The following is a 22,312-nucleotide window of genomic DNA, read 5'->3' on the forward strand; positions in this document are numbered from 1 at the left end:
CTGGCTTGACCACAGTTTTAAAAGAGCCTTGAATTCAAAACTCATATCTTCCTCTGCAGGCAGTGACTCAGGCATCAAAGCAGATCCCCTAATGTTTCTTTCCATTGCTTAGTGTTTGTAAACTTGGTTTGTCAAATTGTTTTCCATACTTTTTCTTAGTTCTATGGCTTTTGACATAAGACTATGTAGCTGTGCTACTACTTTTCCCATGAACAAAATCCATCATGTCATCAGTATAATCTGTGGTGAAAGCAGATTTCTGACGGCACTGCAACATTTTATTCAGAAGAGAGAAAGGTGAATTTAACTAACAGTTTAAGTACATTTTAAAAGGAAGTGCCTTGAATTGTTTTTATATCAGAGGCTCAATATTTGTTCCTTTGTTTTGCCTTGCCCCAAGCATTTGTCAATTAGTTACCTCTAAGTGAGATACACTTTTATTTGTTTAACCAGAGATTTGGAAATAAAACCAGCTGCAATGAATCTGAAGGGCATCAGATATAACAAAATATCATGGCTTTTCAAATAAGAGATCTGTCTTAGGGTTTCTATTGCTGTGAAGAAACACCATAACCATGGCAGCTTTTATAAAGGAAAACATTTAATTGGTGCTGACTTACAATTTAGTCCATTTCTGTCATGACAGGAAGCATGCAGGAAGACATGGTGCTGGGGGAGGAACTGAGAATTCTACATCTTGATCCATAGGCAACAGGAAGTGAACTATGACACTGTATGTGACTTGAGCATATATAGGATCTCAAAGCCTGCCTCTATAGTAAAATACTTCCTCCAACAAGGCCACACCTACTCCAACAAAGCCACACCTCCTAATAGTGCCACTCTTTGTAGGCCAAGCATTAAAAATCATTATTTTTTATTATTACTGTTAGTATTTGCTTGTGTATGCAAACAAATAGTATTACTACTGTTATTACTTGCTTGTGTACAGACAACATGTGGAGGCCAGAGGGCTACTATGTGGAATCTACTGTTTCCTTCCACCTAGAGCTGTCTCACCAGTCTCACCTTTCGTATTCTTTAAGTCATGTTCAGCTGCCCAATGTGTTTTACCTCTTGGGGTAGTCTCAAGCTTGGTTTTCTCCCAGCGCTGACAGAGATGAGGGGCCTAGGAGGGAATGTGCTACTTCCTGGTCAGGTCACAGAACATACATGCTCACTAGAGTTAGGGGTCTCTGGTTAGGTTTTTAAGTTTGAGGCTCTTATTTGGGGTTGGAGGTAAGTCAAGGCTAACAGGTGTGGTAGTTTAAATTGGCCCCCTTAATCTCATAGGGAGTGGCACTATCAGGAGGTTTGGCTTTGTTGGGGTGGGTTTGGCTTGTGGGAAGAAGTGTATCTCTGTGGGGTTGGGCTTTGAGGAATAGTACCCAGTGAGTCAGTCAACTTCCTGTTGTCTTCAAGATGTAGGACTCTCAGCTATCCCTCAAGCACCCCACCTGCCTGCATGCTTCCCTGCTCCCTGCCATGATTATAATAGACAGAACCTCTGAAACTTAAACCAGATCTCTCAATTAAGTGTTTTCCTTATATGAGTTGCCATGGTCATGGTGTCTCTTCAAAGCAATAAAAACCCTAGTTAAGATAACATGGAACCAATTTTGCCCCTTAGGATGTTAGGGTTAAAGTAAGGAACCAATCCTTAGCTCCTGGTTATGAGAAGCAACTGGAGCCAAACAAGACCACCTTGTCAAAGAACCAACCTGCTGCAAATACTGGATGGCCTGCTCATGGTTCTTCCTCAGTTGCTCGATCTGAGCGATTTCCTCATACAGACTAATCAGTTCTGATGTGCCATGACCCTTAGCAATGATGACACTGCCAATCGCCTTTTCAAAGTATACCAGAGCTAGGTTCATCCTGTGCATGGCCAAGGAGGCTCTACAAGAAAAAGAAAGAAGGTGGAAAGTTACACAGAGGCCACTTCCTTTGCAGACACATAAGGAATTAATTTTAAGAAGAATTTGTGTTCATAGACAAATCATCTGGACAGCTGGCTCAAAATCCAGGATTGCTTTAAATAAGCTCCCATTATTCTGAATTTTGCCCACAAGATCCCTCAGACTACCTCCATTTGCTTAACTCATTAATATGTTTTACTCTCCTGTGATTTTTATAAAATGCAAATGGAAAATATATCACCCAGCAAGTCATAAGATGGGATAATTTACTCATAAGCACAGAATGTGGGTCTTATAATATCAGAGAAGGTGGCGTAAAGCACCAGGCCTAATGACTCAGCAAAAAGCTTGTAACTGACATGCTTACACACATAAGTAACTCAGGTGATTGGTCTAAATGTGAAACTGATAACTGTACATGTGAGGCTGTGACTATGGAATTATAAGCTATGCACAAGCATGCCATGCACCTCTTCTGGCTCACAAGCAGGCGCATTTTCATGCTTTTTCAGGTCAGTGTGGGGGCTTCTCAGTAGGACAATATCTCGTGCCGCAAAACTAGACCCAAACAAAGGATTCTCCAGAATTGGCATTTATTGACCACCCATTGTCTTTATAGCTCTGACAGAAGACACTAAGAACCTGTAAGACTCAGCCTGAGATTACCTATCAGAAAAAAAAAAAAAAAAAAAGGTGTCTGAAAAGTTAGCTAGGGTTTGGAACTGGAGAGCTAAGACTGTAAGAGGCAAGAGGCTCTGAAAGCTGGTACTGCAAAACTCTCAAGTGAATATCTAGAGAGCCATCAATGATTAAAAGGTGAGGGTCCTGACTCCGGAGAGTCCAGAGATGACATACCATATACTGTAGGGTGATGGTACTCAACACCCAGAGAAAAAGGCCTCTGTCTGAGCACCAGGAGCTACAAATTTCTGGTTTCTAAAATCATAAAACTCTAGGTGTTACGGACTTTGGACTCCCATAGAACAATGTGAGGTGCACTCTCACCCTGAACTCTTGGGGAAGGGTCTAGGCCCTGCCCTATATGAAATGACAGACTATGGACACCCCCATGGAGGGCCTCACCCTCCCTGGGGGAATGAGGGGATAAGGGGGGGGTTGGGGGGTTGGGGGGAGGACACGGGAGGAGGAGGGGAGGGAAAGGGAGAGGGACCTGGAACTAACTTGTGAAGCAACCTTGTCTCTTATCTAAATTTAAACTGGAAAATAAAAAATAAAAAATAAAAAAATAAAAAATAAAAAGTAAACAATAAAAAATAAAAACATAATTATGCACACCTAAAAAAATAAAATTTAAATAAAAATTTAAAAAAGCCATATACAGCAAACCAACAGCCAACATCAAACTTAATGGAGAGAAACTAAAGGCAATTCCTCTAAGATCAGGAAAAGGACAAGACTTTCCCCTCTCCCCATACCTCTTCAAAAAAAAAAACTCTAGGTGTTAGGTGTTGTGAGCCCCCAAAACTCTTGGCTAAATATGATGGCCCACAACTGTATGTCCAGCACTCATGAGGCAGAAGCAGGAGGATTCCTGTAAATTTAAGGACAGCCTGGGCAACAGAATTGAGTTTGGCTCTATTAAAAAGAACTCAGGGCCGCCTATTGTGACTTGCACCTGAAGAGAGCAAAAGGTCTGTCAGCTGGCCATCCTAACAGACTTATCTTGTCCTGAAGATGAGTGTGAATGATCAAGGGAAATGACAGGTTATCTAATAATTCTTTGAAATGATAATCTCTTCTATCAACCACACAAGTGTTCTCTTGACCAAAAGCATTTCTCTTATTCTTCAGACATTAAGGATGGCTCCCATCAAGAGCTTTAAGGAAGATGTTAGCAAGTTGTTTCACCTGAACAATCTTGGCTTAGTGTCTCTGCCCTTCAATGGAAAAAGGCATCGATACCTATCAAATATAACAGCATGGTACAGAAGATAAGCTATGAATTCAGATGTTTCAAAGATAAGCCAAGCTCTTCAACTCATTCTGTCACCTTCAGTTAATCTTTCTGTGCCTTATTTTTTTTCAAGACAGTTTCTCTGTGACACAGTCCTAGCTATCCTAGAACTTGCTTTGTAGACCAGGCTGGCCTTGAACTTACAGAGATCCAATTGCCTCTGTCTCCTGAGTGCTGGGATTAAAGGCGTGCACTACCACTGCCCAGCACCTTATTTTCTTATCTGTCAAATAAAAATATTAAGAATGCCTACCCTTATAGGTTACAGCAAGGACTGAATGAAATAAAACTTCAAAACACTCAAACACGGTGTGGTATGTGTTATACTGAGTAAGCATTCTAGCACTTAGTACACACACAAAACAGATACTCAAAGACTGGTGTGAATGAGTTTTTACTGATTGAGAAAAGGGAACATGGTTTTGTTTCCCATAAGGCAGATAACCTTTAAGTACTGCCCTCTGTGACAGCAGGAGACATTCACCAGACTCTAACTATGGCCCTATGGATTTGAGTCAACAGTCTGACTTTGTTTTGACCATTCCAACATGTCCCTACCATGTCCCATTTGACTTCTAGATTCATGGCTGTTTAGAGCAGGCAGGTGTGACGTATGTGTTTCATTTACTTAGTTCAGTCATCTGCCCTACCATGCCAAGTGCTTATAGCTTTTGGAAAGAGATTTCTCTCAAGGATGTGAAGATATTTGAAAAATCTGGGGAACAGTAAACTTTCATTATTTCTTTTTCCTGATAATCTGATGGGTCCACTCCCTTTTCTAAACACTCCATTCTCAGAGGATTCCTAACTCAACTCAAAACAGTTTAAGTCTTGTTCTGGCTTGAACAAATCTCATGGACTCTGTTTCTACACAGAACAGAGCTTTCCTTAAAAGTGCACGTCTGTCCATAGCACCGATAGTCTCTGATTAGCCATCTTAAGTGTTCTTTCCTTATCTGTTAAGATGCCATACTTGATGACAAAAGTAACAGGCAAGTCAGAAGAACAAATCAATCCCAAAGTACATGCAAGGCAATTACAATAATGAAGGGCAAAGAGATGAATTCAGACCCGTACAGATCCAATACGCACAAGCTATGTCACTTAAGAGCATTGGTTCCCAGCCTTCCTAATGCTGCCACTCTTTAACACAGTTCTTCATGTCCAGGTGACCCCAAGCCATAAGATTGTTTTGTTGTTACTTCATAACTTTAATTTTGCCACGGTTATGAATCATAATGTAAATATCTGTCATAAAGAATATCTGATTTGAGACTCCAAGGAGTTTTGACTCACAGGTGAGAACCACTGCCTGAGAACAGTTGCTTAACCTCAGCTCAGTCTCCTGACTCTCTGAGAAAAATCACAGTCATACTGAGCACCTCAGTGGTGACTGTGAGGGTTAGTGTGGCAGTGTGCGGTAAACTCGTAAGACCCACACTTGATAAATATGACCTCTTGTATTATCAGGTGAACTCTGAAATTTTTGCTCTGAACACCCTCCCCCCTCTTTTGGTTTTTTGAGACAGGGTGTCTCTGTAGCTTTGGAGCCTCTCCTGGCACTCGCCCTGTAGACCAGGCTGACCTTGAACTCAGAGAGATCCACCTGCCTCTGCCTCCTGAGTGCCGGGATTAAAGGCGTGCGCCATCACCACCGGGCACATTTCCCCCGCTTTTGTCAGGTCAGATAAAAAAACAAAAACAAAAAACAAAAAAACAAAACCCAGACATCATTCACAAGTTTTTACATCTTGGTGGCCAGATCTTACCTGCCCAGAGCAATGGTTAGGTCTTTCTCTGAGACTTGGCTTCCACCAATGCCTCCGTTATTTAATTCTTTCAGTTCCTTCATGTTTCTTTCTGCTTTCTTCAGGTGGACATAGGCCTGTTTGCCAGTGAGGCAGTCAAGGGAAATGCCAGGCACACTAACTGGCACTCTATAGAGACAGCAGTCTATAAGCTAACCAAAGGGGTCTTGGGAATACAAAGCAGTGTTTGAAAGTAGGTATTCAACTCTGTTCTCTATTCTCCATGTGCATGTCATTAAGAAGGGAAAATTCTCTGGAAAAAACAAGGCATTGGGTGTCCTGTAGAGGCTCCCTGAATCCAGGTCTGGAGTGATGAGTGTCTGCAGGAACAAACGGAAACTGTAAATTATACTAGATTTCCTTTAGAGACATTGACTGCCTGACAACCAACAGTTATTCATTTTTACCAAATTGTTTCATAGCAATGGGAAATGAGAGGAACTAATTACGCTGAAAGGGACTTTTTGGCTCTTTTAGGAAATACAAGAAAAAAGCAGGTTTGGTGCCAGAGGCAAATAGCAGGAAAGAAAAAGCCCCTTAATTCCCAGACATCCTTCCATTTCCCGAATTTCAATCTCTCCCCACTAAGGGTGTACCAGCTGAAGACCACATATCAGATACAGCATGCTGACAGACCCGGTAGAAAGGAGGGTGTCTAGAGGGGGAGAGATGGGCTTCTGAGCTCGGAATTCTCAATATGACTCAGGAACTCTACGTCTCTTGACACCTTTCTAGTGAAGAGAATATACACAAAGATCCAAACCACACATTTCTTGAGGATGGACACTGTTATCATTCTGCTCTCTAGTGTCCTGGAAGGTCTGGGTATCAAGAGCTTGAGTGCAGGATGATACTACTGAGGGATGGTGGAACCTTGATGAGGTGCAATCTAGTCATGGAAGATGCCCTTGATAAACACGGTGGGATCCAGCACCTTCCTCTTTGTCTCGAATCTCCCTGGTTATAAGTAAGTGGTTGTACTTCACTAGGTGCCTGTCATGATATTCTGCCTTGCTACAGGCCCCAAAGCAGAGGAGCCAGCAGATCTTGAACTAAAACTTCTACAATTATAAGTGTAAACAGCCCCCTGCCCTCTTTATAAGGGTCCTTTTCTGGAGCTATGGAGAATGTCATCAGTGGTTCATTTGCATGGCTTCTGCTTTCACAATATTCTCAATAGCATTTTTAAAAAGCAATAGATGATCAAGGACCCATTAAACTAGTGGGTTCTGCTATACATTATAGTTATCTGTGGCTTTCAACCAGCTCAAAGAACAGAAAATACCCTAGATCTAGTAAAAACTCAAAATCCCCAGGGTTTGGCACTTATTCTTAAAGCTTCCCCAGAGAATTTCCATAGATAGGCGGCTATTTTGCTAACGTGCACTTTAAATTACCACTCATTCTCTCCAATCCTACACTGCTACCACTACTACACCTACGTACACATTTCCAATGTTGACTTTGAGTGTTCCGTGAAAAGTCCACCAGACTCAGAACATTCCAGTTGCTATGGCATGTGTTGCTAGTAAGATTCCTCCCATGGCTCAACTCTGGGCTTGTAGGAACAAACACAAAAACAAAATGCATTCCTTTTTAGGTGGACAAGTACCTCCCTGAGAGTCTAGATGTTGGAACACAGTTAACAGAAGCCAGTCTAGTTTCTACCCTCCCATTCTGCATGTGACCTGTAACCTTCATCACCAGATCCACTTGGAAAAGAAAGGATATTGGTTTTGTAGGAGCCAGGTTGTCCCCAGAGTATAGTAGAGCATGACCAGGGCTTCCAGGATTTCTTTTCTCTCCTCATCTGAGGTTTTGCTTTGTTTCCAGGTCAGCAGTGTGCCCCTGGCCGACTTGGCATGTTTCTTGGCCTGAGATGGGAGACCTGACAAAGGTTAGAGACGTTAGTGTGTGTCAAGAAAAAAAGACATCACATAAGGCAGGGTCCAGTCAAAGAAATTCCTGACAGAACAGAAGTTAGATGGCATAGTTGTCAGGTATGGTTCCTAAATCTAAGGAATAACAGTATCTGGAGTGTTCCTACAGCATGGATCCCTGGATCTAACCCAGGCCTGGCAAACTGGAATCTCTAGAAGAATAGGTCTGGGAAGTTCTATCCTGAAGTCCACAAATGATCTTTAATAGTCTCTCTGGCATTGATCTGTGGGTCTTATTTTGGAAATCAGTGACTGACAGGGGTGAGAGCTGAGGGACTCCTTCGAAGTTCTGCTACAAAGGCATGTGACCTTTTCAATTTGCAAAGCATCTCCATCCTTCAAATGGCAAATGCCATTTGTTAGGAAATCTGCCCCTTACCAAGCACATGGAGACATACCGGGCTGACTTTCAGCTTTCTGGAAAATACATTCTATAAATACAAGGGTTTAGGAATGTACTTCCATCTGAGGTTTCTTTTTGTCCAATCCAAGATGAAGCTAATCACACTAATTGGTCTCTCTCTCTCTCTCTCTCTCTCTCTCTCTCTCTCTGTCTCTCTCTGTCTCTGTCTCTGTCTCTCTCTCTCTGTCTCTGTCTCTCTCTCTCTCTCACACACACACAGAGAGAGAGAGAGAGAGAGAGAGAGAGAACATAATTTCTAAGTGCAGTGAGGCCCCTCACTAGCAGTGAATGCCAAGTGCCAGAAGTGATGTGGGTTTCCTCTTGTTTTCTAAGAAAAATCTGCTGTTCCTGAGAGCTTATCCAAGCTATTCGTCCAGTTAACAGAGGTAGAAGGTAGACTTGAGAACACTGCCTATTGAACTACTGCGTCATCAGCCTTAACTCATGCCTGTCCCTTTTCTTCATGGGACAAGAAAAGGGCTAGATACTATCCTGTCCTCTTCCATTCTACTGAACACAAGAAGCAGGGCTCACCTTCAACCCTCTCCGAAGGCATCTAGGGCTGGTAAACATGGTCATTCCTGCCAAGTAGGCCTCTAGTGCCCCTAATGCTCATTTCACAGCACTGGCTTGTTCCTAAAAAGTTCCACTTGGTTTCACAGCATGGGTTCAACTCAGTTTTCATTGAGGATAATTTGAAAGGACTGGCCATTGCTGCCCAAAGCCTTCATATGTTCTAAATGTGCAGGACCTCCTGATTGAGTTACAAGAGTAAAGGGAACAAAGCCTTCTCTGGAACAGCTCTAAACCTGATCCTGAAGCCAACTAGTCCTTGAAAGCTTTAGTGAAGAGACCAGTGGGCTCTGTAAAGAGAGGACTTGGTTCTAAGCAGAATAATGTGACTGACTCTCAAACTGCCCTGTACAAATTCCAGGGCTCTGCTTTCAGCTTCCAATAGTTACTGGTTTACAAGCACAGAGGTGAGAAACAAGATTCACACTAAAAACAGCAATAAGGTCTCCAATGGTGACCAAACATTCAAACTGATACAGGGTATCTAAGGATCACACCTGGAGAAAGAGTTAGTAAAAATCTTATTTCTGAGACAGGGCCTCACTTTGTAGCTCTGACTGTCCTGGAACTTACGATGTAGACCAGGCTGACCATGGACTTCCAGAGACCCACCTGCCTCTGCTGGGATCCAATGCATGCATCACTGTGCCTGGTTAGTGTTAGTAAAATCCTCTTATTTTTATCAGCTACTCTAAGATTAAGACATACAGGTAGGTGTGCCTTTCTTGTTGTATTGACACTGGAGGATGGATGAGAAAAAAAAGGGCTGCATATCCTGCAGCCTCTTTTTTTCTTTTGTTTTTTTGAGACAGGGTTTCTCTGTAGCTTTTGGACCCTGTCCTGAAACTTGATCTGTTGACCAGGCTGGCCTATGAACTCACAGAGATCCACCTGGGATTAAAGGCATGCGCCACCAACGCCTGGCCCTGCAGCCTCTGGCTATAATCTGATCCTTGGGGACAGAACACTCCTGGCCCATTTGTCTTATTAATAATGAAATCAGCTACACTGCTTGATACCTTCCCATTGGTGACACCTAGATTTAAGAGAGGACACTTCCAAAACAATGCAGATGCTAAGATGAGGTGAGGGCGTCTCACTTGTCAGGCACTTTGGGGGGTGGTGTTAGCATCAGCTAGTAAACTCTGAAAGTGAGGCATTAGATGACATTAAAATAGGAAACCACCGAGAGTCTTTTGACCAAATGGGCTGTTTTCCAAAACCACATGGATGCTTGGGAGGGTAGCAACCCAACTCAGTTGTCTCCCTGATTCCCTAGGAGGAAGAAGAGTGAACATGGAGGAGGTACTGAACATCCTCGGAGCAGCAAAACCTTCCTGGATGGGTGGACTGGAAACGAAATAACTACCCTTAGAGAAACCATCTCTGAAGCCCCACAACCCTTCCCACCCAGTCTTCACAGGTCTGCCTCCTCCTGCTCTGGTGCCTGCTGGCTGTGACATCTCCAAGAGGCACTCTTTTCCAGCAGGCTTACCTGCCAGTTAATTATAAAGTTGTCTCCACACTCCTGCTGAATTGGCAACCAGTGGGGCTTAAAGAGACTGAGCAGGGTTTGGCACCACCACATGGGAAAGTGTTGCTTTTGAGGCCTCTCTGGTTTGGATGGGGGTGCATGCACTCCTGTGGGCATGTAAGATGTCATCATGTATTGGGGGACCAACACATCGGTGCTGTTTTTAGCCTGTTCTTTTTTCCTGTCTTATAACTATTTATAGTAGTATGTATATTAATAAGGTTAAACCTACTTTGTAATAAATGACATAAATGGAGAGCACCCGAGCACTTTTAGTGAAAGGGGAATGAACTCTGAAGACTTTGGAGACCACTACTCTAGAGAAATGTGTTCCAGCTTTTCCAAGTATGAAAGAGCTCTGTTTGTGTCTGAAGTATTCCCACAGTTTCCCGTTTTCTGATAGCAAATATTTTTGTTTAAGAAAAATGCATGATAAAATGTCCTCCCAAGTCATTATCAGTGACACTTTAAAATGAATGTATATTTTTAATTGAAAAATACAATGCTGCACATACGCATACATGTGAATTTTTTTTTTACTGGGCCTTCCTAGGAAGGATGCCACACTCATACAACTCTAATCTCCAAGTCTTCAACCCCAGTGTTGCTCACCCACTCATTTTCCTTCCCTGCCCTCCCAAGCCAGGGGCATCACCACTCTTACTGCTAAGGTGCATAAATGAGGTAAAAATCGGACTAGCATCAAAGCCTGTAGGAGCCTGAGTTAGTGGTTACAGGTAGATGCTGATGAACTAACTGTAAAATGGATTCAAATTTGTCCAGTAAATGTATTATTTCATTTTAGTGTAAGTGTGGGCAGGTATTCTCTGATAACCCTCTTTCTTCTCACTTTCCACACCCCCTTTGTTTTGTTTTGTTTTTGTTTTTGTTGTTGTTGTTTTTGAGACAGGATTTTTACATGTAGCCCCTATCTGTCCTGACTCACTGTGTAGCCCAGGCTGGCCTGGAACTCATGGATCTGACTGTCTCTGCCTCCTGGGTGCTGGGATTAAAAGTGTGTGCTGCCACATCTGGCATCTGATGTCTCTTAACATGACTCAGGCCAGAGGAAATCTGCTCAGAATGACCCAGTCTTTTGAGGTCACTATTGTCACTTGAAAGCAATCACTTTTGGTCGTCTTTTATGTTTAAGTAGTTATTATGGAACAAGAGACCAAGGTCAATGGTCAGATTTCCTAGAAATAAGTCCTGGCATAGCCATATCTCAATAGCCATGTGGCCTTGAACCAATTATTTAGTTTATCTGTGCCTCAATATTTATCTTTCTTAAAGATGCTAATGAAAACACCTTCCATCTTATTTTGGTCTGAAGGATAAATTTAACTAACAAGAAATGATTAGGTGGTACTGGAATAGAGTTTAGATACATATTAACCACTATTATTCCCAGAGCCAGTTTCTCTTATTGAGTAATTTATTACATCTGTCTTAGCTTTGAGTGTTTTTCATGACTCTGCTAAGACTCTCTCAAATACAAACTCACTCTAAGCTGGAGTGAGCTTCCTTCAGGCTAGATCATCTGTGGGAGTTTTTGTTTGCTTGTTTGTTTGTTTGGCTTTGTTTTAAATCATCCTCAGTGGCGTCTGTACCAGGTTCTAATTAGAGAAAACAGGGCCCATGCCTTTTACTTTTTTTGTTTTTTTAGCACTTGCAGCAGAGCAATGAGAACCTGGACAGTTCCCAATTACAACAAGCTGACTGATTAATTTACTGTCTCGTTAATAACAACTAGCAGGAAACTGCCTGACCACCTACCATATGCTCCTTCCAGTGTTCTTGGAAACTGTTCATTACCATACATCAAACTACCCTAGTGTTCTCTGCCTGCCCTTTCTCAGTGGCTGTGTCATCAAGCTCTTCAGAATTACCCCTCAGGGCAGTTGGAAACAGAGTCTCACTTCTGACATCCTTAGCTTCATCTCACTAAGCAACAGCCACCTACAAAGGTTTCATGTTCTCTCATGGACCCCAATCCCACACATTAGTCCAATAACTGATGTAATAAGGCTTCACTATGTACCCCAGAGTGACTTTGATCTAATGATTCTCTTGCCCTAGTTTCACAATACTGGATTACAGGCATGTCACCAAATCCAGCTACCCTATTTTTAAAACCCTGTGGTGATTTGAATAAGAATGGCCTCCATAGGCTCATGTATTTGAATGCTTGGTCATCAAGGAGTGTCAGGACTCGAGAGGGATAGGAGGTATGACCTTCTTGGAGTAGCTGTGGCCTTGCTGGAGGAAGTGCGTCACTGGGGTTGGGCTTTGGGCTTTCAAATGCCAAAACCAGTCCCAGAGTCTCTCTTCCTGCTGCCTATGGATCCGGGTGTAGACTCTCAGCTTCTTCTCCAACAACATACCTTCCTGCATGCCATCTTGCTCTCTGCCATGATGACAGTGTACTAAACCAATGAAGCTGTAAGCAAGTCCCAATTAAGTACTTTCCTTTATAAGAGCTGCATGGTCACGGTATCTCTTCACAGCCATGGAACACTGACTAAGACACTTCCAATACTCTTTTCCAACTTACTCCTTCCTCTCTGCCTAAAATACTACTGTATCTCTTTCTTCTGTAAAACAAGATGTCTTTTTTTAAAAATATTTTTAGCTGTCCATCCTATCTTCCTTTACCTTTTTTAAATTTTATTTTCCAGTTTAAATTTAGATAAGAAACAAGGTTACTTCACAAGTCAGTTCCAGGTCCCTCTCCCTTTCCCTCCCCTCCCCCCCCGTTACCCCCTCATTCCCCCGGGGAGGGTGAGTAGAGAAAACAGGTATCAATATAGCCCAGGCTGGACATGGACTTGCTCTGTGGTTTGGTGCCTTGCTGTGATCCTCTGCTGCCCCAGCTTCTTGGCTGCTGTAGGTTACACACCTGTGCTGCTGTGCCACAATCACTTTAGGATAGATATTTATTTCTATGATTGAAAAGCTAAAATCAACCCAGTAGTTGGGAGGTGGAGACAGGAAGATCAGAGGTTCAATACCATCCTCAACTACATGGTAAGTTGAGACATAGCCTGGTATATATAATACAACATCTTAATAGAAAAAAAAAAGAAAGAAAAGTTAAAGTTATATGTAAAAGCACACATTGAGGCCTCATTTCTAACCTGGTTTGTCATTATAAGCACCCTCTATTGTCCTTTTTTCTTTTCTTTCTCGTATATTCTTTGTCTGTTCCCCTCTTACTTATTCAGGAAGAACTAGATTCTAATGCTGCATTTGACTGTGATTCCCTTTCCCCTAAAGATGCATGGAGACATTCCCCTGATAGTACGCAGAGGTCCTTCATACTCTTACATAAATAATTGTCCCTTTGTGTGTTTGTGCTTGTTCTCTATTGATGAATGCTTTGTTGTTTCTAATCTTTCAGAACCATAGCCAGTCTTCAAAGAATAGCTTTATCCATATGTTGTAAGTGGGTATTTAGGAAAGATTCCCGGGAATGGGACTTGGTTTTAAAATGTTTTTTTTTTCTTCATAAACCCCTGAATCCTTACTTTTTTACCCATTTATTTAGGTTTAGCTTTTGTATTAGATCCAGATAACTCAAGTAGCTTCCATTCAAATATCACTGAGAGATTAGTTCTGCTAAAGGGATACTTTTGATTTTTTCAGCAGCCTGCTAGAAAATCTCCAGTGGTCTTCCTTGGAAGGCTCTTGGCACATCTTTAAAAGCCATGCTATTATTGACCAGCACAGTCTGCTTTCCAAGTTCATCTTCCTAGTTCAAATCATGGCTAGATAGGGTATCTTCCTGTGGTCTACACATACGTTGCACACCAAATCATGGCTAGGTAGGGTATCTCCCTGCAATGTATACAGTGTTGCATGCCAAAACATGGCTAGGTAGGGTATCTCCCTGCAATGTATACAGTGTTGCATGCCAAAACATGGCTAGATAGGGTATCTCCCTTCAATGTGTACATATGCTGCACACCAAATCATGGCTAGATAGGGTATCTCCCTGCGGTCTACACAGATGCTACATGCCAAATCATGACTAGATAGGGTATCTCCCTGCATTGTACACATATGCTGCACACCAAATCATGACTAGATAGGGTATCTCCCTGCATTGTACACATATGCTGCACACCAAATCATGACTAGATAGGGTGTCTCCCTGCATTGTACACATATGTTGCACACCAAATCATGACTAGATAGGGTGTCTCCCTGCAGTCTACACATATGCTGCACACCAAATCATGACTAGATAGGGTATCTCCCTGCGGTCTACACAGATGCTACATGCCAAATCATGACTAGATAGGGTATCTCCCTGCATTGTACACATATGCTGCACACCAAATCATGACTAGATAGGGTGTCTCCCTGCATTGTACACATATGTTGCACACCAAATCATGACTAGATAGGCTGTCTCCCTGCAGTCTACACATATGCTGCATACCAAATCATGACTAGATAGGGTATCTCCCTGCGGTCTACACAGATGCTGCACATTGCTTCTTGAGCCTTCACCTCTGCCCTTATCTTTCATCACTAGAATCTGACTTCCCACACATGTTTTCTTCTTCCAACCACATCCTATTCATTTCTTAGTCTTTCTTGAATGTGCACAGACACACATGCACACATGCACACAGACACCATCTACCATTTGCTGTCTCAGTTGGAATGACTGCACTCAGCCTTTCCAAGGGCATTATTTAAATCAGTTACAGAACCCTGACCTTAAACACCTGCACTCACAGGTCTCTGGGTAGCTCACTTCACACAAGAGGTTCTCAGTTCTTTGAGGGTGTCTGCACGTTATAGTCCCACCATGCTCTTCCTGATATTTCTTTTTGCATGTACACATTTTTCATAAAATGGTTATTGAAGGGCTGCCTATTGAGAAAAATCAGCCCTTAGGCTTGATGCCCATGTTCCAGTGTAGGAGGGAAATGAAGAAAGCAGGTCTGATGTCTATAAAACATGCACATGTGCAGCCAGGCATGAACACACACATGGGTGTTCCCCTCCTTCCCCACAGCATGGATGTATTCTGTCCACCTGTCCATTTTAAAGTAGGACTAATAACAACAGAAGTAAGTAGAATTCAGAGAGTCCCTTTTCCCTCTCAAAGATTTATGGCATTGAAAGTCTTGTTCTAATCCATGGACCAAACACTAGAAAAGGCTTAAGGGGGACACTGGGTGAAGACTATAACTGAACTCTGAGGCATTGGGCTATCCTTGAAGAAAGGTCATAATCAGTGTAGTCCAGAAAACTCTAGGTTAGTTGTCAAGGACTTGTGTTTAAAGTCTAGGTACTTCTTTCTAACTAGAAAATTCTCCCATCTGGAAAAACAAAGAAAGAAAGAAACAAACAAACAAACAAATAAATAAATACTCCCCTTTGCAGATTTTTTTCTTCTAATCTCTTATCTCAAATGTGGTTTCCCACTCACATCACAGGCAGAACTTGCATATTTTGACTCGTCTTTCATTTGAATTGTAAAGGTTATCAGTTTGTGGCTGACAATGCAATGGGCATGGGACAAGCTTCTTGTAAAATCTGATCATGGTTACTGTCCACCATAAGAAACAGCCTCTGGCTTTAAGATAAGTTCAGACAAGTTTTCCTTTCCACTTTATTTGTCCATCTCCTCAAGTCTGAAGTTCAGTCAATGTATCTTATGTAGTAGTGACTGTGCATCAGGCTTCCCCAGGGCCCAGACAGAGTTCTCATCCATAACAGGGATGCAACTGAAACTCCATCAAGTCTCCAGTCTTGAGCTTATTTGACTTCTGAGTACCAACTGCCACTGCTGAACCAGACCATACTTCTTTTGGAGAGTGTCCTCCCTTAACTTCCACAACACAGCCCCTCCATTTCCTCTCCTGCTGCCCAGTCCTAACACTCCTGCTTTCTGCTTTTATGTACTCTGCCCTCTTTCCTCCTCTTTTTACACACTTTTCCTGATCAAATGTCCAATCCTATGGCTTCAACTTGGTACTCTGTACTGATCACCCCCGAATTCATGTTTTCCTAGCTGCAGACCTACTTTTCAGTTGCCAACAATTCTAGTTTGCTTTCTGTTGCTGGATAGACACCATGACCAAAAGCACCATGGGGAAGAAAGTTTTGTTGTTCAGTAGGGACTCTCGGGGCATTTGGGTCTGAAAAGAGCCTATGATGCTCTGAATAGGAGTTTTGTATAGAATACCCTCCTCTCAGTTCCCCCTTACTCTTGTTCCAGAAATGCCTCAATCCGTTGAAAACATTTATTGGGCCCTTACTGAAAAGTTCTGAACTCAGAGTTTTTACTCAGGCTCCAGTTTTAGCAGATGGACTCCAGCTTGTAGCCCTGTACCAGAAAATTACTGGGTCTTCCCTCCCCCAGCATTGAGTGTTTTCCCCTGGATGTTATCTCCCTATTGCCCTGCCCTTTCTCACTGTGCCTCAGTGTCTTCTCTACAAGGCAATACCTGTAGCCCTTATAGGGATTTTTGAGGACTAAAAATACTATCTTGGTACATATTGAACATTCAATAACTTGTCTTCATCACCCTCATCATCTTTATTACTAAGGTACACTGTCTCCTGTGCCCATGGAGTCCCCTCTTTCTCTTGGTGACATGTGGCATGGAGCTAACTAGGTAGGGGCCCTCCCAGTCATCCCAGCCCTCAAGGAATGGCTCAGTTTGGCCTCCCAGGCTGTCCCACAAAGACCTGGCTGGGGAACCCAAGTACCTCTCAGTGTCAGGTAACCATAAGCCAGGTTGGCTAAAGCCTGTGCACATCTCCAGTGTTCTTTCCCAAAAATAATCCGAGAAAGGATGAAACACCGAATCAGCTCCTTGTTTGCTTTGGTATTCTGCAGAAAGGAAAGAAGTCATTTTAGGGAAGGAAGAAAATCTTGGGCCCCTCATTGGAGGGTAGGACTGCATTATCCTGGTACATTTTTTTGTCATTCTTTCTTATCATGCAGAGTCTGGTTGACTCCACCTTATACATATATCCTAAAACCAAGCTACCAAGCTCTCTCTTCTCATTTACACGGAGTTTCTTGTCTCTTAGTCACCCCCATACTCTCACCTTTCATAACACTGAAGAAAATCTGTATTATTTCATTTATTATAATCTCATGGGTAGCTCTAAAAGATGAAATTAGAAACAATCATAAAATCATTATCGCCAAAACATTAGCAGTGATTTCTTTTTTTCCCTTTTTTAAAATTGGAAGCAAGCTTGTTTTACATGTCAAACCCAGTTCCCTCTCCCTCCCCTCCTCCCCTGTCCCCTACCAATTCCCTATCCCATACCCCTTCTGATCCACAGGGAGAGTGATGTCTTCCATGGGGCAATCTTCAAAGTCTGTCATATCATTTGGAGCAGGGCCTAGGCCTCCCCGGTGTGTCTAGGCTGAGAGAGTATCCCTCTATGTGGAGTGGGCTCCCAAAGTCCATTCATGTACTAGAGATAAATACTGATCCACTGTAGTAGTTATTTCTTAATATCAGATAGTGTTATTAAACCTAATATTTTGAAGTTTTTGAAGATGTTTATTATTGTTTGGTGTTTTGAGACAGTCTTACTATGTAGCTAAGGCTGGCCTTAAACTTACGATCCTCCTGCCTTTGCCTTGTGAGTGTTGAATGCCACCGTGTCCAGATTATCTTTAAAACAAAACAAACAAAAACAAAACAACTCCAAACTTTAAGAACAACTACTTTCCAAGAATCGTATACTCTTCTATCAGAATACTATCAGAAGTTAGTATTTGCTTGTCTTGTTTCCTGACACTAGCACACATTCTCCATCATCGCTCCCTCCCGTGTTGGCTGAAATATTTCTCTGAAACGGAATTCCTCAGAGATAGTGAAATGGCTGAGTAGATTAAGGCACTTGCTGCCTAAAAATGCAAGCCCGATGATCTAAGGTTTGATCCCTGGGTCCCATGGAAAGGTGGGAAGAGAGAACTGACTGTACAAAGTTGTCCTCTCATCTCTATGTGCACTGTGATGCAGGCACGTGTGTACATACACACAATCATCAAGAATAATAAAGTAAAAACAGGAATTTCTCACATCTTCCTTTTTGGTTACCCAATGGTACAGTTTGTAACGAAAAGCAATATACATGATCATTCTTTGTCTTTGCCTACCAACTTTCAGAATAAGAAGTTCATTCATGAGCATCCTCCAATGGCGAGCAAGTATGTTATTATAATTATTATAAACTTAAATGCTTTTAAACATTTTATGTGGCAATATAATCTTTTAAAAGTATAATTATATTATGTTACTGTCCTGTTATCTATACATCATCCTTTTTATTTAATGAAATCCAAAGTCTTTATCATAGCCTCCACTGTTCTGTTCATATGACCCTATATTGATCACTTCCTACATTTTCTACCCCTTTCTGCTCTCATCTTTCTCTCACTGCTACAAGCATACTGCCCAGCTGACCCTGAATAGGAACATGGGCTTCCATGGTCAGCTCCCCTGCCTGAGATGCTCTTTTGAGAGCTCAGTCTCTCACTTCACTTTCATTCTGTTCACCTCAGAGGCTACTCTTGGATACCTTTCTAAAATAACCACTCACCATTCCTTACCTGTTTTATTTTTAATTCATGGTACTCTTATCTGACATTGCTGTTGGTTTGTCTACTATCTGCCTCCCTAAGCAGACTATAACTTCCTTAAGAATTTTATTTCCAGGTGTGATTGCTCACACCTTTAATACCAGCACTCAGGAGACAGAGGTGTGTAGATCTCTGTGAGTTAGGGTCCAGACTGTTGATCTACATAGTGAGTTCCAGAACAGCCAGATTGCTCTCTCTCTCTCTCTTATACAGACACACACACCCAGAGGAGAGGGTGTTATCACTCTCATTCACCATTACAGATGTGCACAGAGGAGGTATATTCACAGCATCCAATGAATGGACAGTCTCTTGTAACAAGGATAAAGACAGAGTAAGGGAAAAAGCTTGGCAGAGAGTGCCAGAAAATCACAAACCACATGTTTGTGTTGTCATGCATCTCAGTGACTTTACATAGTCATCCAGTGGCTACCACAGTGATCAACTCCGGACATCAATTTCCAGGTCAAGTGAAAATAGCATTTTAAGGAATCAAAAGCTGAAGTTCTAGCCCTGCTGTGATATTTGCTGGCTATGTTGCTTTGGGAATAGTCACCCAAATCCCAGCTTCCTTTCTTGAAACTTAGAAGCCTGTATCACTTACCTTAAAGAGCTATTGCAAGAAGAGAATTAGTTCATGCTCACATGATCCAAATTTGTTAAGAATCATCTAATCATAATCCACTTAAAATACAGTAACACTTCAGATGGGTCCGCAGATTACCTCTTCCTGACTCCTACATACCCTAACCAGACACTTTACTTGCTTCTTCTGATGCAAGCCACAGGCAAGGGACATTTCCCGATACTTTAAAAATATCCAGGCAGAATTTTGGAGAGTTCATCATGGGTTAACCATAGCAAATACTAAGTTCTTTTGAGTATAAAACAAAGCACTAAGAAAAGTGTGAGGAGGAGGAGTCCAGAGCTCCAAGTTGGACCAGCTGGCCCCTATACCACTCCTACTCCTTGCCCTAGGGAAGAAGGGACAACTAATGTGGGCTCTAGAGGCAACCCTGCCACTGTTGTTTCCAATAGCATCCTGTCCAATAGGGCTGTGATTATTGAACTGAATGACATTTAACTTCTAACATATAAATATCCATTATCTAAACTGAACAAAAAGTTTCAAACCTCAAGACCTCTACTTGCTCTACTGGTTAGTCTATTGTCAATTTGATGCAAGCCTGGAGTCACCTGAGAAGACCGACTCTCAAGTGGGGAACTGGTCAGATCAGATTGGCCTCTTGTGTATGTCCAAGGAGTATTTTCTTGATCACTAATTGGTGTAGGAGGGCCCCGACCCTGCTCTGCGGGCAGAAAAGCCCTAGGCAGGTGGGTCTGGGCTATATAAGAAAGCTAGCTGAAGAAAAAGGAAATAGAAAAAGAAAGCTAGTTGGACATGAGCCAGAAGGAACAGCATCTTTTCTCCACGGTGCCTTCCTGTACCCCCTCCATGAGTTCCTGCCTCAACTTTCCTCAGTGACAGACTGTTACCTGCAAGCTTAAGCCAAATGAACCCTTTCCTCTCCAAGTTGCTTTTGGTCATGGTGCTTGTTGCAGTAACAGAAGCAGTGAAGTACACTTGCACTGTGTGGAAGACAGTACTTCTTTGCTTGTAGAGCTGATATTCCCAGAATGCATGCTTGTGATGGCTGCCCATGATGTTCTCCGACAGTTTGCAGAGGTAGACTTACAGATACCCATTAGGGAGGTATCAGCATTGGTTGCCTCTAAGCAGCCTTCCCTGGCCCTCTTCCTGCTTTCCTCACATGTACTTTAGAATCACTTTCTCCTGACCATGAATGGATAGAAGTCAGTGTGTGAACCTCTCTGTAGATAAGTCACAATCGGCGAGCAGGCCAGTGGCTGTGTCCTAATAAGAAAAGTCAGTTGTTGCTATCTCAAGATACTACACTTCGAACTCTTTGTTTTATACACCAAATCAGAGATCAGAATCCCCAAGTCCTTGTCTCGGCCTTAGAAATGTGTGTACCTTCATCAGGATGCTCACATCTCCTGCTCTCTGTTTATTATTCTTTAGTTTATGACTGGTTCTACTGTGGCCATGACATCCTACCTATATCAACTGTCTGCTTGACTAACACTGTTCTTGGCCTCCCGCTTTACCATCCTGATCCTCTTCTTACCCAAGAATCATCTAGAAACCTTGATATAGGAAATAAGAGACCTTTTAAGGTAATGCTAACCAAACAGCAACTGGGTATGGCAAACAGTGAAGTTTTTAGTTAAAAGCTTGGTTAGAAGTTGAAAGCATGAGCCCTCTGTGAGGAACAGACAATGAAGTGAACCAAGAAATAGAGGTAGACTGGCTCCTCAACTATGCTCTGCTACATTTTCTTCAAGTTACAACACACAACAGTTTTCTCACATGCCTCATTCTGCAGTAAAGGCAGGCTGTCTCGGATCATGTACACACCTTTAAATGACAACCCAAAGCCAGTAAATATTGTGTTTGCTTTACCATTTTTTCCTCAATGAGCTGATCAAATTTCTTCTGGGCCTGAGCTAACTTCTGTTTTGGAAGAGACAGACAGTCATCAGCCAATTCTTCTTTCTGGACTTCAGTGTCATCTTCAGTCTCTCTACACTGACAAATACTGAACAAATCACCTGTATATTGTGCTGGGTTCCTGATTTGCTGTGACCTGTGGACATAAGAGAAGCAGGAATCAGGATTCTCAAAAAAACAAAACAGAAGGCCAAAGCATCCACAGTTGAAGGATATGAATTTGCTTTCTGTCTCAGTTAAGGTTTCTATTGCTGTGTAGAGACATTATAACCACAACAATTCTTAGAAAGGAGAACATTTAATTGGGGTTGGCTTATACTTTCAGAAGTTTAGTATGTTATTGTCATGGGGGTGTGCAGGCAGATACAGTCCTGGAGAAGGAGCTGAAGAGTTCTACATCTTGGTCTATGGGCAGCAGAATAGATCCCCAAACTGGGTTTATCTTGATCATATAAGACCTCAAAGCCCACCTCCACAGTGACACACTTCCTCCAACAAGGCCACACCCACTCCATCAAAGCCACAACCTCCTAACAGTGCCTCTTCCAATGGGTCAAGCATTCATTCAAACACATGAGTCTGTGGGGACCATTCTTATTCAAACCACCACACTTTCTAAGTTCAATTTGAAATAAAGATATACAGTAAACTCATACTACTTTCAGAACCTAGCATCTAAGCAGCAATGAAGGAACTCAAAGTAAACACTTGGAAAACTTGTCACCTTGCATTAGAGTCACAGCTCCTCTGCTTGTAACCCCAAATAAGCTGTTTTTTAAATGGTTTCTCTATAAATGTAAGTTAACGTGAATGCCTGTCTAATGTAATTAGAAGAAGTAAAGGAGGCAATATCATAAATCACCGGGTACAGTGAGAAGTGTTTTGCAAGTGCTTCCTTAATGTTTGTTATTATTACTGACATGGGCCCCATGACTTGGTTTATTCCTACAAAATGAGAGTATTGTGATCTTCAAGATCCTAAACTTTAGACCCAAGCC

The 22,312-nt window shown here is 42.2% G+C and overlaps 1 protein-coding gene across 3 annotated transcripts in view; it reads right to left on the minus strand.

Moving 5' to 3' along the window:
* Ttc23l (tetratricopeptide repeat domain 23 like) overlaps positions 1-22,312 on the minus strand; it is a 55,921-nt gene that overhangs the window by 28,096 nt on the left and 5,513 nt on the right. For 2 of the 3 annotated variants that reach the window (XM_040757893.1, XM_040757894.1), the window contains exons 3-8: positions 21,416-21,450; positions 21,267-21,317; positions 16,885-17,008; positions 7,434-7,590; positions 5,664-5,789; positions 1,722-1,899 (exon numbers count right to left, since the gene is read on the minus strand). In XM_040757893.1, coding sequence (XP_040613827.1) covers positions 1,722-1,899; positions 5,664-5,789; positions 7,434-7,590; positions 16,885-17,008; positions 21,267-21,317; positions 21,416-21,450 — 671 coding nt within the window. Of the gene's footprint in view, positions 1-1,721; positions 1,900-5,663; positions 5,790-7,433; positions 7,591-16,884; positions 17,009-21,266; positions 21,451-22,312 lie in introns of all 3 variants that reach the window. The other variant, XM_040757892.1, reaches the window with a different exon arrangement.

Source organism: Mesocricetus auratus, unplaced genomic scaffold (genome assembly GCF_017639785.1).
Source record: "Mesocricetus auratus isolate SY011 unplaced genomic scaffold, BCM_Maur_2.0 Super-Scaffold_100015, whole genome shotgun sequence".
NCBI lineage: Eukaryota > Metazoa > Chordata > Mammalia > Rodentia > Cricetidae > Mesocricetus > Mesocricetus auratus.